Source organism: Pseudopipra pipra, chromosome 3 (assembly GCF_036250125.1).
Source record: "Pseudopipra pipra isolate bDixPip1 chromosome 3, bDixPip1.hap1, whole genome shotgun sequence".
Classification (NCBI taxonomy): Eukaryota; Metazoa; Chordata; class Aves; order Passeriformes; family Pipridae; genus Pseudopipra; species Pseudopipra pipra.
Genome location: NC_087551.1, coordinates 40,987,244 through 41,007,488, shown reverse-complemented (window position 1 = coordinate 41,007,488; position 20,245 = coordinate 40,987,244). Strand labels below are relative to the sequence as shown.

The following is a 20,245-nucleotide window of genomic DNA, read 5'->3' as shown; positions in this document are numbered from 1 at the left end:
GCTATCAGATGGCAGAATGGCCGTGGGAAACATCCTAGCTCCCTGCCTCGAAATGATAAATAATTAAAGAACACTATATATGCTTCAAATTATTAATACCTCTCTTGCCTACTTAGACACCCTGGATTTCACCCATTTCTGCTTGAAGACATGTATTTGTTCATGCTACTGATGTAATGGATAAAGGATAAAGGGGGGGGCATAACATCAATAATTAAAATGTAAACGTCTAACTTCACAATACAAGCCCCTGCCATCTCAGCAGCAAAATAAAATCAGCCAGAGAATACTAAAGCAGAAGAACCCCATATATGAAACCTTGGCCTCTCTCACTGAGACTGGGATTTGGTATGAGAGACTGGTACTGGTTTCCTCTGAAAAGGGCTCTATCCCACCATGCACTGAAGAGTGTCAGATGAGGTACCACACACTCTCTGTGTCCACTGACTTGCCAAAAACTGCTCTCACTTACCAGTTCACAGGAACAACTGCTGTAGCCTGGGGAGGTGCTTTACAGTCATGGATTGGTGCTCATTTAATGCATTGTTACCCAGTGGAACAGCCCACCATCTTTCCTACTCCTTTCTCTTGCAAATTTTTCAGTTTCACTTTTTGCCTTCTTCAAAAAGGTTTCTCTCCAGGGAAGAGGAGATACCTGTCAGCCCAAACTGCTCAGCAGTAGGGGCACCACTAACTTACTGCTTTTTTCCGAAGCCTTTCCCTGCCCACAGCTGACCTCTGAGTCCAGCTAGGGTGTCTGCTGCATGTTCCACACAAACAGCAATGTTAAGATTAACCAAACAATTCCCAGCCCAGCACTATCTGATCAGCAACACATAACTGAAGAGCAAATTTACCTGTCAGGTCACACAACTTAAACTGGTGCTCTGCTAGATTTAAAATGCTCTGGTTTGTTCACACAACATTTATACCCTTTGCATCTCTTCAATTTCCCCAGCAAAGCCTTACCAGTGTAAATACATCACATTTTGCAAATCAAACAAGACACCCAAACTCCCAGGCCATACCTGCATCCTTTTCGATCTGAATTGCCAGTCTGGTGTTGGAATGGTCCGATCTTTTGGTGCTGGAAATAAAGACATGTTGTACAGCCAATTCGGTTTTTTAAAAAAATACAATTCTCATAGTAAACACATTTATTTTCTTTTTAACATATCTCCTAATTTTGTGTTTATATCATGCAGTTCACACTCTAATCCATTCATCAGGCATACATAGTTATTTCAGGTCAGTATTGCTACTGATATTGGAGCTTATCAGCACACAAAAGTGTCTGTGGCCTCTCCTCCTTTTCCTCAAGCCCTTTCTGCCCCATTTTCCTTCTTGTGGGGCACAGTACATTCAGAATTTGGCATCTGTGATAATATACAACACTATGTACTTAAATAATTGAACTGGCTTCAGGTGCCACCAAAACAGCAAATAGAAAGAATATTTAATCAGTCTTTCTTTCCTTCTAAGCCTTAAGGGAAACAGTTGGGCTCAAGGAGTTTTCTTTGTGTGAAAATGTTTTTGTGGATGTGTAACATCTGTGGAAAAACAACAACAAAAAAATCACTTTACTTAGTTTGATATTTAGCTAGGCAGCAACGAGAGTGTCCCTGATCATTCTCGTTGCTTGAAAAAGAGTAAATTACAGGGCCTTAGTCCATACAGACAGTAACCCTGTCTCCCCTATTAATGGCACATTCTCAATGCAGTATTTTGATTGTAGCAGTGGAACAAAAATACCTCAGGAAAAATGGTCACAAAACAGAAAGCAACTAAAAGGTAGATTGGATTGAGCTTTTAGTACTACCTCTAACAAACAACACTAATAAAGTCTGAAAATAAGGAATGACTAAATCACTCTGGACCAGTATGTGTTAAACAGAAGGGAGTGATTTTTGTGGTGACCAGGGATATTCAAGTCCAAAGCACCTCCCAAGCCTTCAGGGTACAAGTGAAAGTCTGGCCAACTGAAATGCTATAGTAAATACAAATTTCCCTGAAACACTGCCCTGGCAGGAGTGTTTAGGGATTTCAGGACACTTCATTAAGAACATTGCCTCAAGAGTTTTGCCTTCAACCACTAGCCTCAGCAGAAGATCTATCAATCAAATATGTAAATATTTGTAAATATGTAAATATTCCTTGGAAAATGGGGTTAAAGCAAAAAACAGAGAAAGACCAAGCTCTTTGTCCCAAATAACAGTCAGCATAAGGTTACGCGTGACAGTGTCAAGAGTCTCATCTGTTCAACAGCCTGTAAGTACAGGGAAAAGCGCCACAGCAGCACCTCCCCTAGCATGGGAACTGAGGGAGACATCCAGGCGTGGTCCTCATTGTGTCCTTGGTTGAATGGTGATGAGGGTGGCATGGCTAGGTGGGACTGGCTAAGGTCTGGCTCGTGAGGGTGGGGAGCACAGGTCATAGTTGAACAGGCTGATGGCTGGCCAGTCAACTTAAAAAGCCTGAATTTAGCTATTCACTATGAGAAACTTAAGGAGACCACACCAAAGAAGGTATCAGTTATATGGAAGGTTTTCAAACACCTTAAATAACACTGAAAAAGGATGGCGTAAACCCAAGTCTCTGAAGCACAGCAGAGACTCTCTGAGAGTCTTCATGTTCTCATCTTAGTACTGGTTCCCAGGACTTCCTGTGTCAATACACAGGTTATTTAAAAGGTTGGAAGTTTCTGAGCTGAAGCTGTAAGCTCATGCTGAATCCAACTGTGGGAAGGAGGCCACTGATGTCCCTAATGTTAGAAAGCCTTTTCATCCACTCCCTACAGTTTCCCCCAAAAAGCTGTGGAAAATTGATCGACAGAAAAATTGCACACAGGGTTCCATTTAGTAGACAGAAGAAGAATAGAATTGCTTTCCTTACCAAAACCAACTTATTTCTGCTCTAAAAAGGCATGTTCTCTACTTTGAAAAAAGCATGATTGGAGAAAATAAGAGTCTTAATTAAAATTATTTGTAATTAATATTAGGATACTATCTACATATATTAAAAACTTATTTGATGTATTATTTATCTGCTGGCTTCCGGTTGGTTCAGCTTATTGTAACTGCAATTTTCACTTCCTATGCAACAGAAAATGGCAATGGGGGAAGGGCCTTCTAAGCAGTTTGAAATCTAGAGAATGATTTTACTTCAAAAAGGTTGTCAGAATTCTTCCGCTCTGACACGTATCTACCTGCATATGCAAGAGTAAGCATAAACATTATGTTAGGGAATTAAATCAATTTTCTATTCTCAGTAGAGAAACACTGCTGATTTCTAAATGCATATGTTTTAACATTATGAGACTCTTTATTAATTTTCAGTCCCTCTGAAATCAGTGCCAATATGAGGTACATATTAATACTATTCTTTACCCCAATTTTTTACCAACCTATAAAGCATTTCTGTTCTTGAGGCATATTGAGTCCCATACAAATCAACCAATACCCCAGAAAATTCTGATCTGTAATAAACAGGAATCCTTTTGCCCAGCATGCAGCTCTGGCTCCATTTCTTTCCCCCCGTTTTTGTTCAGAGAGAAAGATGCATGAAATAATCAGGGAAAATCACAAGTGCTTCAGACACTCCAAAACAGATAGTGCAGCCTGACTGGGAAGAAAGGAAGGAAATAGAAGATCTCACAAAAACAAAACAAAATCAGGCTCAGTTGAGGCTTTATCCTCCATTCCAAGCACAGTAACAATTGTTTAAGCAGCTAAAACATGGGCCTCGGGACATGAGACAAGATTTACCTTTTCAGACACTATCAGAAAAACACAAATATTTATACAGATATTTTGAAATATAATTTTATTCCATTTTTTGAAGACCAAGGGTAATATAGGCAGTTTGTAAAGCAAACTTCTGTCCTAAAGCTCAGTTTAGTTGAGTAAAGGCAATCAAGTAATCCATTTTGGATTTTGAAAGTCTCCTACAATTATTAGGAACCAAAGCTATGTTTATATGTTCTTGAAGGCCATGGGAATTTGCATAGGATTAAACTATAATCCTCTGAGCCTAACAATCAAACCAGCAATGCCTTTACTCCGGGGCTTTTCTCTCTCAACTAGGACCTCTCAAAGTGAACTTCTGGGATTAGTGGGTGATTTGGGCTTTCCTCCAGTGGCCTCTTCCTTTAAATTTGGTTGTTACCACTCATCCAATGTGATAATTAGTTCAGTAATTGAATTTCTTCCTGAATTGAATTCTTTGCAAACCAAGAGCAGGTCCTTCAGCAATTGCCCTAGAGAGCAAGTGACTGTGTTTGAACAACTTCAGCTATGTCTTCAGCAATTTTAAAGTCAACATCCTGCTTAGTTCCTGAAATATCTATTTCATGATCTTTTAATCCACCATTTACATGGACACTGACACAACCCACTGGTTTGGGTAGCACTGTCCAAGCCATTATAACCATTGCTTCCCTTTGCAAAAAGAAGATCAAGTCACTTCCTATAATCCCTTATCCAAAAATACTGCCTGGAAAGATTTTCTTCTCCCACTTCAGTCTCCTAGTTTCCTTAGAAAGATACAAAAAAAGCTGAAGGGGATTTAGGCAGTCTGGGGAACATACAGTGTATGGTGAGCATCAGGCAAAATGAGGGAAAAAATATAAATAAATCATTGACGTGTTTATTTCCAGAAGATCAAAATAAAATTCCACCTCTTTTATCTGCCTTGCTGATGCTGAGTTTTGCCCCAAAACACAAAGTCAAGCTTTCTAGGATTCCTGCTGTGAAAAATGGGATCCTTACTTTGAAAGAGAACAAAACAAAGCAAAGCAGTTCCCCTCCGGGAGAAGCAAAGATGCCTTTCTAGGGTGGATCCAAAATTTTTCTTTGTCTGTGTCCAATGAATTTTAATCCATCTTACCATGACATCTAACAGGCAAATCTAACAGAGAGAAACTTCACTAAGCTGCAGCCCTATGATTATTCATGGGAATCTGGAAAAAAAGTCCTCAGTATTTTCATGTGAATGTCTGATGCTGCTGGCACTATAAACAGAAGGCTTAGCATTAAAAACACAGTAGCAGTAGGCTACAATGTGAGGCTGGGGGGAGAATGACACGGCAGAATAAGCAGGCACCCACGAATATTCGAAGGACACCAGAGGCAAAAATGATGTATTAATTGGAAGGCTAAGGATACCCAAGTAGTTTTAAATCAATTTAATCTAAAACACAGAATGATTTCAGTGTGATTATAACAGCGAAGGCCGACAGCCCCTTCGTGTGTAACCATATCCAGGTTTTCTGGGCAGCTGAATGAAAGATACACCTTAGGTTTAACTTAATAAAAAAAGATCTCTTAAAAATGAAAAGCAATTTCTCCTTCCTGATCACTCACTCTGATTTTTATTTTTCATGCTTTCTTCCTCCTTTCCTGACTTGGCCAGTGTTTCATCTAACAATAATAAAAAGTGGCTTTAATTGCACACTAAGAAACTGGGGGAGGGCTAAGGTATAAGAAGTCCCACTTGTTAAAGACAGCGCTGTTGAAGCATCCTTGTAAAACACAGAAAGATCTTCTTATCAATAATGCTTCTTGTTCTTAGGGTTTATTTTCTTAAAAAGATTTTTATAACTGATTCTGAGAGCTTCTTGGGTTTACTTGGGGTTTTCTTGTGGGGTTTTTTTATGTTTTGGAGGGGTTGGTTTGGGGTTTTTGTTGTTGTTGTTGTTGTTTTTTAGTAGGTGCTAAAACTAAAATTGAGGTAATTTGCTGAGATACTACTCTGTATGCTTTTTTGGCATATTCTAGTACCTTTCCTGAAGATGAGGTTTCTGTGCTCCTGCAGCAATACAGATGAAAATGCAAGATGTAAATTTGAGATCAAAAGCTGAGTGCCCAAACATGGATTAAACAGTGCACCTAAGTGCTCTGACATTCAAAGGTTTAGCTGGGGAATTCACCTCTTATTTGTAAGTCAGGTAATTTAAATATTTGTGTACTTTCAAATATTCACTAATGCTTTACCAAAATGTCACCAATATTCCTGCATTTGTCTTATTTAGCTACTGTGCTACTTAATTTCTTTCCCCTTGTCCAAATATGCTGCTTCTTTTAAAAGGCATTTAATCACTATCTTCAGATATTTTATACTAAGCAACACAAGATGCTTTATAAGTGGAAAGCTTACGCCAACTGCATGGAGACATTTGTGCTCACTCTTGCATAAGTGGAAAAGGTCTGGGACCCTGATACACCTATGAGGATGGGGCTTAGCACAGGACCCTGCATCACAGCTGGACCTTGCTGTCTCCAGTTGATAGGAATGCTTTTAATTTAAAAGCAAATGTGTTAACTACATTACACAAAAACATGCATCTGAAATAGTGAGAGTGAGTGTTATTTTTCTGGTTGTCCCATCATGAGCCACCACAAACATTACAGGAAAGGTACGACGCTGTGCCCAGCTCTGGGCAAAGTGCTCTGCAGGACTGATTCACCTGGGCTTTGCACTGGCTCATGAGCCCACGAGTGAAGTGGCAAAAGCCTGAAAAACTGTAAGGACCTGGAAAGTAGAAAAGAGGTAATGAGAAACATCCTGTTGAAGTTTTCACCAGATAGAGAGCAAGAACAGGGAAAAAAACCCCAGAACAAAACAAATGTTGAGAGCTGATTCAGCAAATGAGGCCAAGATGTTTTTCCTCCTTGATTCCACACAGAGACACATTGTTTAAACATCATAAAAGGAGGAAAGGACAACTAGGCATTTCAGAATCCATTCTTGATACTCTTTACTGCTGATAACATGTTTTCATGCTTTTTCAGTGTGCAATACTAAAATAGCATACACTTAAGATATTTTAATTCTCATTTTCAGACTAAAAGTGACTGCTTAATAATAAAATTAGGAAGTTGAGATGGCGAGAAAGTATGAGGAAATACAAGATTAAGACAAAGACTGGTGAACGATGTCTTTCAAAGAACACCTATACCAGAAATACCATTTAAGTTCACTATAGCATTTTCCATATAGATATTTCTCACCAAAATATGAAGTGGGGCAAAATGGAAGCTAACCAAGCCATTTCAGTGCTGTAAGTCTGCAAGTGCAGCATCAGTGACACTACATTAAAAAATAAGAAAAATTTTACTGCTACTGTGCAGTTGTACAAAATCCAGTCTAAACCAGGGATAACTTCTAATACCTTTCTTTTCATTTCAAGGACTGTTGAGAATGTTAATAATTTACAGCAGTTGTTATGGTAGCCTCTACAGTACTCTTCAGACTGCAAACACCTCTGGTATTTTGAGAGCAAACACTTCTAGTCAAAGGACTTAAAAAAAAAAAAATCCCCCTAGCATTCATCCAGTATTTATCTAGTCCCAATGAGCACAAAGTTTCAGAGGCAATTCTAAATGCAACGGTGACATAATTCTGCATCTTGCATTACCTCAGAAAGAAGCAAGAGATAGTTTACATTTTGCTCTTATAACCCCCAAGGCAATCTGGGTCCAGTGCATACCCCTGTACACTAGGGGATAACCAAGTCTTGAGCACACTGTAGCATGAACTATTCCCTGCAGCTATCTGTACACAACTTACATATCACCTCTGTTAGGATGGTTACACTTGCTGAACTTCTCCTCTGTGATCTCAGCTTTACTAGTTTTCACATTTTGATAGATGTGACTTGAATAAGCATTTCCTTGACTGGAAGGTTTGAGTTTAGTACTCTGAACCTCAGCTTGCCCCTAAATGTTTGATTCATTAAATCTAAAACAGGACATGGATCTACATTATCCAACTGAATGGGATGAACACTTCCTGAGAACACTTATTCTTACAGAAATTCAGTCAACCCATTTCAAGAGGTTTCCAATATTCAACATGACAGAAATTTCATGAGTTAAATTGATCTCATTAGATTTACATAATTTGGAAGCTAATCTTTAGATGAACAGCTTATAAATTTTTAGTGCCACTGTATATCCACAGAAGCCCTCAAAATATAACATGCTTCCTATTTCTGATCAGAGTCCATTCCCATCTTTCTCTCATGTCCTGTTGCTGCCTTCCTTCCCAAATGTCTTTAAAAGTCCTCTTCTATCATGCTGATGATTTTTTTCCCTCTATAGGTCTGAGTTCTTGCTTATCAATGTCTGTTGCATTACCCTCTCAGACTTGTCACTGCATGCCTTTTCCTTTTTTGCCCATCTCTTTCCCTGTTCATTTATCCCACTTTATAGTTTTGATCTCCACTTGTGTTCCTCCTGATCTCAGCATGCATTTCCTTTCTGATGTCTCCCTTCTGTCTCTATTCTGTCCTCTTAGAATGTTTCAGTGAATCTGACTTGTGAATGCATCTTTAACTCGGCAGGGAACTACAGAGCACTGAATCAGAATGCGCTCCCAATTAATTATCACACATATGGCTCCTATTCAATTAGCCTCAATTTGTTTTACTGACTGCCAGGGGCAAAAATTTGAGAAGAGATGTTACCGGTTAGAGAGATACTGCCAAACAGTTAAGCTACATCTTCGAGTTTTGTATAGCCTCCCTTGAGTGTGAAACTCTGGGCAACTCAAAAAACACGCACTTTAATACCAGACCTATTTGACTAAAGGTGCCTTGTTTTCCTTGCCTATCCTTTCTCACCTTTTCCCAGTTGAGTGTGACTCCACACACCGAGTCAAGTGATGAGCTGAGGGCTGGGTTGGAGAGGAGGTGTGAATACCCCCATGCTACAGCAAGTGGCCAAAGGGGCACACATGCACACAGGGTCACTTATTCTAGGGGGGGGTCACAGCTCAAGACACTGAGGGGAAGGTAGTTTCTAGCAGGGCTTATTTTAGCCTGAGGCTGTACCTGAAACAACACCTCCCACACCTGAATGCTGTGGCTCTGTCACTCCACAAAGTCCTACATACCTGCTGAAAGGGATTAAAGACTCCAAAACCAAGCAAGTGTTGAAGGTACAAGTCCATGGGAAATACTGGTGGTGTGCAATGTGAAGATATACAGTGGTTAGGCACTACAGCAGGGAGGAGACAGGGAAGGGTCTTGAGAAGACAGTCAGATGAGTAAGTCTAATGAATAACATGTAACTTCAGAGAGCTCATGAAGAACTTAGGCTGAAGTACAGACAAAGACGTTCTTTGTTCTTCAAACGTTTTGGTTTTCTCTATTCTCTCTGCCAGTGCCAGAACCATGGCCACAAATGCACCTGGAGAACAGGGCACAACTTCCATAAGACCAGTTTATACTCATTGTTTAAACAGAGGAGCACTTTTTCAAAAAAAAAATTCATATTTATTGGGAAATCTGCCAGTTTTAAGGGAAGAGCAATGAAGGAAAAATAGCAGCAGTTGCTGCTTTTTTACACCACTGCCAGCCAGGGAGTGCCACTACAATCAGCATGAAGGCTATACTCAAGGATACACAAGTCAGCCCTCAGTATAGGCTGGATTCTCAAGGATCTAAGTCCCTTTGAAGTCTCCGGAAAGACTCTCACCAAATTCTATGTGCTTTGTAAACAGGACCCGTCTGATTCGAAGACAGCACCCCAAAATTTCAGACTAAAAACCGTTAATTCATTGGTTCTATTTGTTTTGACTTTTATGTCCAAGGTACTAATAAGCACCTATTTTGGTTTTATCTACATGCTGATACTTATTTATGCTATTTTTGCAGAGTTCTAAATTAACTCAACTCTCAATAAAAGCCTGTAGGATCCCTGAGGCCAACTCAGTGAAGACCTCTCTTAAAAGCACCGCGGTCATCAAAGGAGCTAGCATCCATAAATGAGTAACAGCTCTGAACAAAGGCACTAGAACCTCAGTACACTCTAAAGTCGTGCAACTCAACTACAGTGCTTCTTTCTGGTCAGTTCATAAAAAACAGTACAGGAATAGAAGCAGAGAAATACAAAAATTAGCAGAGAAATAAAATCAATTTGGAAGAAACTAAAACAATCACAATGAAAAGTAAAACTGGCTGCAATGAGGCTTTCATGCCAGCTAGTTGGAAATATTTAGGAAAGTTTGAACCCTAAGTAAGTTCGAACCGTAAGTAGGGCAGTGACAATAGTCAGAACACAATGTTTCTGAAGTGATATTTGAGGAAAAAAGGCAAACAGTATCTCCTGTCAACTAGGGGCAAAAAAGGTTCTCCTGTGCTGAGGCTTTGCTATAAATGTTGTCTTCAGAGGTTCACGTACCTTTCTTGAAAGTATTCATTATAAATCAATGTCCAAGCCATTACTGAACTATAAACATAGCTGCAGTTGTTCCTCTGTAAACATCACTACTATGGAGGTCTAAGAACATGTGAAAAGTCAAACAACACACCAAGAAAAGACTAAAAAGAAGAAATCCAGTCCTAAAAAGAACAACTTGAAAGGTTTGAGTGTGCAGAACCCAAACAAGGTCCATGGACAGTTATGGGTGAATGATATTTTGTGTTCAGAGCAGGGGTTTTAACAGCTGTAACAGATGAGCAAGCTCACAGGGAAACCAGATGCACTAGGGTGTGTTAACAATAAGTGGAGGGCCTGTTATTTTAAGGGAAAAAGGGAGGGAGCAGACAGGTACTTTTCACAGCTCCTTTCCCCACACACGTGCATAATGTGGAGTCTACCCAAATTACGTGTACACTGGGAAAAATCTTCCCATTCCACCTGCATGTTGTTCACAATGGGTAGGTTAAGTGAGCTGGTAGGAAAAGGGAAAAAGCCATCTGCACTACATCTGAAGCAGGGCAGGTTTTCCTCACCCTCCATTTCCAGCTGCATTAACCTTACAGGTGGTTATTTTCCAGACCACAACAGTTGGAACAATAACACAGTGACACAGTTTTTAAAAATATGGAGAAAAGAAAGGCTTCCTCACAGTCTCAAACACAGAGAGGCATCCTGTAATGCCAGTCTGAGATAACTGGCAATTTAATTGCAGCCTCTTTAGAGACACCTAATTAATTCAGTTACATCGCACTGTAATTCACTCACTACGCTTCAAAGCAAATGCAAGCTGTGCCTTACCCAAAAATAGGCACTGAACCAGAAGAACAGAAACAGGAAGGTGCAGGAGAGATGAACAGCTTGTAAACAGCCAAATCTCCAGACTCCTGGTGGCAGTTTGCTGTTTGTGGGGACAAGTCACAGCTGCAGCAGGGAACAGGCTGCTTGACGTGATCCAGCAATTAAACCCACTGGGGAATGAAAGTAAACTTCCTACTCTATTCTGTCCATTGTCATATGCAAGATACAAAGCAAGATAAGAGGAAGGGAGGAGAAGGACAGAGTCAGGCTGCAGCATGACCAAGTATTTGAGGAAAAAAAGCAAAGCAGGGGAATTGAACAACAGCATTTAAACAAACACTTTATGCTTTAAAGTGCCTATACATTAAACAAGATTTACTGCTATTTCCTTTTCTCTCTCTGACATCTATTGACATCTATAGCCTAATCATTCCAACAGCTGTGAAAATAAAGACTAAAACAGCACTCTTCAAACTGGGAAGCAGGACCCAGGCTAACAGCAGGGCAAAGCCAGTGTTGCACCAATCTTTAAAAACCAAACCAAACCAACAAACAAAAACAAAACCAAAAAAAAACCCCAAATGACCACGACTGCAAAAATAAACAGAGAGGGAGAGAAAGAAAATTTCTCATAGTTAACTCCCACAACGTGATCAGTTCATGAGGAGCAAGCAAACCTTCACGTTTTACATCTTTCTCTTTTCAACAGTGGCAACAAAAGCTGTAAAACTGTGATTGCATGAAAAGTTGTTCTATCTTAACTTCCTTATTTTTTCTTCTTCTTAAAGTCACCCTTCCTTTTACCCCCAAAAAGATCCCTGACCTCAGTGATGTATTAGTGTGCTAGACTCTGCATGCAGTGAGTACCAAAGTGCACAGTAAAAACAAACAGCATCTGCTGATTGCAGGGAAGAACACCCATGCTCTGTGCACACACTGCAAGAGCACAAACAGGCACAGTATGATTCCTGAATTTTGAAGAGCCTGTTAGGAATTTCACAGTTTGCCTACTATCCAAATGAATCTCTTTTTTTTACCCACTTGAGTTCCTCCGTCTCCTTGAAAAAACAAACAAACCATCACCTTAATTCTCTAAGACTTTCAGCTCCAGTTTACATCATTCTAGAGTGGAAGAAGCCCAGTCAGAAACCTGAGCACTCAAAGTCCTCTTCAGCCAGCAGAAAAAATGGGACTAAAAGAAACACTGGAAATGCAAGATATGTATGTGTGCACTCAGAAAATACCAGGCAGAGACAACCAAACCAACACTTTAAGGAATAAATGGAGCAGTTTTAAAATTTTTATTAAATTATAAAAAATATAACCCTGGAATTGACAAACTCTAACTTCATATAAATGTAAATGAGTTTTTTTGTAGAGGTCAATATAGCAAGGAAGTGTTTGGAAATGAGTATGCAAAGCAGGCAAAGCAAAAAAGGTATATAAAGTACATTGAAGGTAGCTGTCCCCTGAGCAAAAGTTCCTGTCAACAACAAGTATGGAAATGGCAAAAAAAAAAAAAATTGAAAGCTTCTGTTTCGTATGAGCTTATCTCATACCTGTGACTTTCCACGAATACCTTGAGCTGAATTTGGGAAAATTAACTGTCAAGGCACTCCAAAAAGGAAATCTGTACATCAACTTTCCCTTCTGTTTGTTCTGTCTTAGATGACCTTAAAATTCAGTGCACATCTGGCTGTAAGGAATTGCAGTCCAAAGACAGTGCAGGAGCCACAACAACTTTCCATTTCAGCTCAAGTTCCTGATCCTATTTAACTACACAGCTCCAAAAGAAAGCAATTATGACATCCTTTTGACTTTTTAGACCTTGAAAGGTCAAGATTCAAAGCAGTAAGGCAACGCCTACTCAATTCAACTATTTTAAGTATTTTGTAGAAAATGTCATTATTCTTAATAAAAAATCACTCCCTCCCCTTGATTTTTTCTGTCTTTTCACTGTGTCCTTTTAATAAACCAGGAAGTTTTCAGTCCCACTCTCACTAACTCTGGTTATTTTCTCATGTGAGCAATGAAATACTGAAATGGAAGCAAGGTAAAGGAGAATCAGAAGTGTTAGAGACAAAATGAATACAAATTTAGGAGTCATCATTATATGTGCATATTGTGGGATGCCACAGGTTCAGGCAAACATTTATTTCACTTTGACAATCTGAATCTTTTACAAGGCTGTTTTCTACTCCTGAAAGGTTTTTGACAGGTAAGATTGTGGGCTTTAAGTGAGATCCTAAAAGATACTTTAGAATTTCTAACAAACAACAAAGCATGATTTTTTACAAAGGGTAACTTAAGCCTTCATGTTGAATACAAACTTGTAGTTATTGCTTATTTTGCAAGGACAAGCAGTGGTGGATTAAAGTATTAAAATGGTTTGATTTTTTTGCACTCGGGGTTTTACAGTTTATGGGTAAAATAATTACCTTGCTTTCCAAATTTATCAGCACCAACTTCTTCACTTCCCTTAGAGGGAATAGCAGATGGGTGCTACTGATGAAAACAAGACACCAACGCCCACCCCACTCCACCTCCCACTCTCATTAAAGTATCAAGCATCAGCCATTTTTTGATATTTCCTTTGAGTATCTCCTGTTCATTTTGTCCCAAAAGATTAGACAGACCAAAAGCAAATACAAATGATCCCCTCTATTTCCTTCTACAATAACCTAGAGACTCAACACTAACCTAGCTATATGGAAGTGATGTGCCTACAACTGAGTTTGATTTTCTATTTGGTACCTAGAAAAGAAACCAAAGGCCTTCAAAATGCTCTGGTTGAATTAAAGTGTAGCAGATGTTAAAATCCCCACTTCCTACTTCATATTGTTCAAAGTTTTCGTCCAAAAACGTAAAGCTGTCTGTGGGATTAGTGGTAGCTTCCTGCCTTTCCATAACTGCCCTCAGCTTCACTCCCTTGAAATAATTAATCTGTTGACCCAAGGAAAAAAAATGTGTGAGAGAGAATTTTGTTAAAATCTGGCCCCAGTGTACAAAACTCAGCTCCCCTTGAAAGGTTTTCACAAATCTCATCATATTCAGAAACAAATACAAAGCCTCTCTATATGACTTGGCTCTGTCCGACTAATTTCTTTATAGATGAGTACTTATTCATTTGACACAGGTCAGAATCAAACAAAATAAAACTCTTCAAACTAAACAGGCCCTTTTCCCTAAAAGATGGAAAATCAATCACTGTAATTTCTAGTTTTGAATTCTCTTGAGGTTCTCAGATACACCAGCAGCACCAATACAAGAAGCACGGCCAAGCACATAGCACTTCTCACTGGTCCGGCCAAGCCCTGACTTGGCCAGTATAATATGTGTGTCTCATATCACTGTTCTGTAGCTGCAATAAGTTACTCTGAGCCTGCCTACACATTAGTAGGGGGTGAATAGCTCATGCACTGCCCAGAGCACAGGATTCAAAGGACTCACCCTGCCCACTCACTGAATCCAGCCACTAACATTGCAGATGGTCATCCCTTGCAAAAACTACCTCTACCTGGAAAAAGAAGTGGTTCCCTGTCTCCAGTACTCTTCTTGGGAGCCCATTTGATCCCAGTTACAGAGAGCTTTCAAATCCTACTGGGCAGAAGAAGCAGAAGTTATTCAATCTTTATGTCCTTCTTAAACTAAATGAATGGCAGCTAAAATCTGACAACCAATTCTTGAGTCAAGCTCCAAGATCGGACATAACAAGTAATGACAACGTATAATCATCATCACTTTGCTGTGAGAGTTACCTGCCCCATCCCAAAAGATAACATTTAATCAGGCTAGTTAGTATAAAATGTATTCATGCAGTATGACTCCTTGTGCCAAAGGCTTTACAGATTTAGTTGCTAACACTAGCTAGCTGACAGCTGAGAGTTTTACTAATTTTTTTTTCACAGCTCCCTTACTGTATGTCTGTACAACAAATGCAACACGACGCCTCATCTGTAACAAACCAGTAATTGTTTACATACATTTTCAGAAATAACCAAGTAACCATGAAATAGTAATACCTCCAGAAATGAAACTAATGAGAGCAAAACCTTTACAAATAACAAGTGTAGAAATTTTTAATAGTCTTACTTGTAATTTTTCTCCCAGAACTTGATTGGTCTTGCGTATGATGCAATAAAGATGACACTACCCAGAAATGGACTTAGTGGTGTAGAAAAGACTGAAGTGGCCAGAGTTTGAAAAAAAAGCATAGCAGAGTCTGAAAATTGCAAGTTAAGGTAACACAAATTATTTCATTATATTTTAAAACACTCTTTGAACTACTTTTTTTGCTGTTGTTTATTTTACCAAAGAGGTGGTAAGTAAAGGAAAGGAAGGCAGGCAGTGCCAAATTACCCATTACTAGCATGTAATCTGTGGCTCTGCAATGCTACACAGTTGTAACAGAGCTGACATGTCTGAACAGAGTACATTATTATCGGGGTGTCCCTGCCTAAGCTCTGCCTCAGGACAGATCCCGAGCACAGGCAGTACAGTTAAGTGCCCTTTTCCAGCTACCTAGTGTATAGGTAGTTATATATACAGCTACCTGTATATATAACACAGGAGTGTCTCTCCAGAGTCTGACACAGAGTTCAAAACCCACACACACAAAACCAAAAAATCACTTTCTTGGAAATTCTTCATTCTCTGCATTGGAGTCTTGCTCTCACTGTGTCCAGTGTTCCATTCTGTGAGTTTCTGCTTGTTTTGGAATGACCTAGTATGTGGAGAAACTATGCCTCTATAATCCAACCTGCTGGTTTAAAGTCCTGCTTTCACATTAATTCTTACTGACAATTTAATATCCATGCTGACCAAAAGGCAAAAAATGTTCAGCATTTCATACTTTTTGAAATATATATGAAATGAGAAGGTGAGGACAGGGGAATAGTAAATATCACACATAAACATCACAGTGAATGCCTGAATCCATAGCTTACTTTAAGTGTAAAGTCATATTTCAGACTGATGAAAAGCAAGTTAGAGATGGATAAGGATACTGAAAAAGATGCAAATCAAAAGAAACATGATTAAATAAATGCAAGCAAATAAAATGTTAGGCTTAAATTCTTCATTAATTCACACCACATCCACGAAATCTAAGGAAAAAAAGACCTCCAAGTTGGCATAAGAGACCAGTTGTCCTTTCTTACACCTCTCTTGGGATGCAGGTGCAAAGTAAAGAAGCCATGAACTAAGGAACCACTATCCAGGTACAGTGATCAAGCACATCTTAAACTAAATTTCAAGTTAAATCACCCAATAACCACAGTCTTTTAGCTTACCCTCTTATAGCAATATATTGTATGTGTCTCCCACAGTCTCTGAGACCTCACAAAAAACACTTTTACCTATGTAGCATCATTCTTGGTAGAGCATTTCCACATAGAGGCTAGCTAGCCATGCTTTCAAAGCCATTTGCAAAATCTAAAAACAAATGTTGGTCAAAAGATATCTCTCAAATCCCTCAAACTCACTAAAAGAGAATGGTCTGGAATAGTGTCTTTGTGCATTAAAGAGTTTGAAAAATGATCTGCCCTCAGAGTCTAAAGTTTAAAAAGTACAGAGAGCACAGAGCAGAAAGCAAGCGCATCAAAAAAGTTAAACTGTCACATTACACTGTAGTCATAACCAAGAACTGGTGTGAAAGATGAACAAGAATTTACAAGTGTCAGATAAGGGAAGGAGGCATAGGAGCTGAAGAGACGAAAAGAGAACAAGGAGGACAGATAAGGACAGCAAAGCAAGTTGCCTTTTTTAAAGCAGGTTATAATATCATGATTAATCACGAAAAATTGCCACCATCATAAGTTAAGACATTTTGCACTCCACTGTGAACTGTTCATGTCTAAGACATAATCAGTAGCATCAGGGTTTTTTTCCTAAAAGACATAATACTCTACCAAATGGATGATGGAAGACATTTCCCGTTTGACTTGTGAGGAGTGATTTTAACTAACTGTTTCATATCTGTAAGTGTGCCACAAGAGCAAGTTAAAGCCTGACTCTCTAATGTATAGTTGATGTGTGCAGTGGGCAATTATCTGTCTTTGGGGATTTTTTTATTTGAGGGTATCCAATTTGTTTTTATTAGGTAATTTTTTTTAATAACAACGCTTTAATTATGTCTAAGTAAAAAACAGGAAAGAAGTGTCAAAAACTTAGAAGCATACTTTTTTGCACTATGTCCCAAATCAGGTTTCTTGTGTACTATCTTTGTTAGGCTATACCATCTAGAAGCAGAACTTGTTTCTTTGTGAATAATGGATTTTCTTTTAAAATGGCCAAAATCAAATTTTGAGAACAAAAAAACCCAAACCTAAAAAATCTTCAACCTGAAATAAAGCTTTGTATTTGGAAGATTAACTCTTATAATTTAAAAATCTGTTTAAATTCAAATTGGCTTCAAAACAAGTAATTGAAAGACTGACATTTTTAAAATCTTCCATCCCCTTCTTTTAACACAAAACTATGCAATAAGGCCAGCCAAAATCCTCTGTTTCTCGAACCCCACATTTTTACTTGCAATTTCTATAGGTCCCTGCCAGGCACACAATCACCTAGAGAATGGGAAAATTAAGTGTCACAGGCCTTCATTTTCTAATGTTAGAGCTGTAAGCCTGAAACAACCAAAGCAAAAACTCTCCTAAACAGGATAATCTTGACTACAAACTCCTTCCCCACCTCCCCCCAATTTCACTGTTCATTTATTAGGTAAAATCCTCCTTTGAACTACAGATTACACTGACTTTCTCAGTGTGCTGATATTTATACATGCATAACCTCATCTTACCCATTTAAACACTAGGAAAGTTGCAGATCTCTACTCAAGCCAGAAGCCCATTCCCATTCCCATTCCTGGTCTTCTGGGATTAACAGGAACTTTGAGGGATCATCTATCAGACACAAGCAGGATCAGCTAAACCTATATGATTCCTGATAGACATTCATCTAAATTCCTGAAGATCTCTAATGGTTGAGACTCCACAACCTCCACCAGGGAAAGCTCCACATATCAAGCTCGCTGGAATCTAACACATTAAAGCATGCTGAAATACTCCTATCACTGAGCTCTACCGCAAAAGTTCACCAAGGCACTTCAAAATTTAAACACTTACATCCTGTTTGCAGATGTGATTGAAGCAATCAAGAGCCACAAACAATTAACTCTGCAAAGAAATGGCAGGCTTAGTGCCTCTGCAAACCGGAACACGCATTCACCATTACTGTTTGCAGGGTTATGATAACAACAAATAAAAATAATGTGCAAAGAGGCAGAGTTATTGTTGCTGTGGGAATAGTAACTTCAGCATTTAACCATTTAACTTAATTGCAACATTGCTTTAGAAGACATATTTGCATTTACAAAGCATACTACAAATATAAATAATAGAAAGCTAGGCTAGATCACCTTGGCAACAGCTCTGTAAACAAACTAAATCCTGGTTTAACTACTTTCCATTTTACAAAACTTAATCAGTACTTTTATTGAGAGCAAAGTTACCACTACACAAAATATTTGTGACCAAAGGGAAACCTATTGAAATATAATCTCAGTTCTTAAAGGTTTTGCTAAATAACTTCAGGTACACTTCTCCTGCAATTCACACCTACAACAGAGATGAAAATATTTTTTGTTGTGAAATTCTGGAATGATTTGCTACAAATCACCTAAAACTCTTAGATCACTGCTTTTATAATGCTTTTCTTCCATAACTAGATAAAGCTTTCCCTCTGGGAGTTATTCTGTGTGCACTTCCTTCTGTCTGAGGCTCTTACTTTTTATTCTTCCTATCTAGAAACATAAGCATTGTTAATCAACATTGCATATGTTTCACAGCAAAGAGCAGAGGGAAGAAATCACTCAAGGGAAAAAAAATCCCAACCCTGTGGAATGAAAGGGACAAAGACTTAAGTGTGTATATCTAATAAACAGTACAAAGTAAACTCTTCAGTAAGTCTGAATTAAAACCACTTTGTCAACTCTTCTTCCACAACTTTGGTTAGCAGGGAAGGAAGAAAGTAAAAGTTAGTATCTGATCATGCGTTAGCTGTCAATAAATTTAAATTTGTTCAGTTAAAATGCTTTATTTTGTATTAATTTTTTTTCTGTATTCAGTCAAGTTTCTAACTGAATTTGACTTTAAACAGAATGATTTTTGTTCAAAAAATTCAATATACATATTTTTAACCCTAAAGAAATTTGGGGGGCATTGAACTCTGTGTTTTACTCCCCATACTCACAAACCCAATATTCACAGCCCTGTAACAGAACAAAACCAGACTTTTTCTGAAGGACTGCTTTGGTGTTGATGAATATATATTGTTACTCATAAGACAGAGTGGAAATGTTAAAAAGGAGAATGCTTCTCAGCACTCCAATAAAAATTTGCATTAAAATGTTAAAACTCCTCTGCTTCTGAAATAAAATTTAAAAAAAATCAGGACAGTTGCAGCAGAAATTGGCTTACTGAAATCTGAGATACCAATTAGAGGCAACTGAGAAAGGAACTAATATTTGAGAGCTCAGTCAGCCATGAGCCCAGCACTTCACAATATGTCCATCACAACATTTCTTTCTGGATACATCAAAAGTCAGTGCTGAGGACTAGGGAAGTAAGTGATCTGCAGAATGTGGCTGGGTGGGAAGTGAGCAGGGATAAACACACCAGTTGGAGTCAGAGTTCAGTGTCCCGGTTTCAGATCCTATGCAGGGGAAAAAAAAAAAAGGAGAAAACTGTGTTTCTCAGAAGGTGTTCTAAGCATTTTCACGTTTTAAAATAAGTTACCTAGGAATTTCACACCTTGTTCAAACACTGTAAATAAATTACTAATTTACAAAGGATATGAGGTATTGCAAAGAGCTGAGCAAAAACATGGAACGATGATCCCCAGGCAATCTGCCAGGGAGCAATGTATGTCATGATGAACTGCAACTTCTGCAGTAGGTCCCACAGCTGAAAAAAGAAAAACAGAAAAACATGGTAACGTTTTAGGCACTGAGACAGTTTCAAAACTAGTATCTGAAAGAGACACTTTAGAACTGTGCCCTGGAACAAACATGAAATAAATTATATTGTGTTATTAGCTTTCATGGGTATAAAGGTCTTAACTTCATTAAGGCATAAAAGTACATTCTTCATTCAAAATTCAAACTTGCAATGATGCATGTTTTTAACCACCATACTGAAGTAGTTCCCAGATTACCTTTAAAAAGTATGTCTGCTCTCATTAGAAAC

General features: G+C 38.6%; 1 protein-coding gene across 1 annotated transcript in view; it reads right to left on the bottom strand.

Annotated features, from left to right (window-relative positions):
• The window catches only part of PCNX2 (pecanex 2), a 155,450-nt gene that overhangs the window by 39,801 nt on the left and 95,404 nt on the right, over positions 1-20,245 (bottom strand). The window contains exons 22-24 of the mRNA XM_064648813.1: positions 19,853-19,963; positions 15,093-15,220; positions 1,029-1,087 (exon numbers count right to left, since the gene is read on the bottom strand). Of these exons, the coding sequence (XP_064504883.1) occupies positions 1,029-1,087; positions 15,093-15,220; positions 19,853-19,963 (298 nt within the window). The remainder of the gene's footprint in view (positions 1-1,028; positions 1,088-15,092; positions 15,221-19,852; positions 19,964-20,245) is intronic.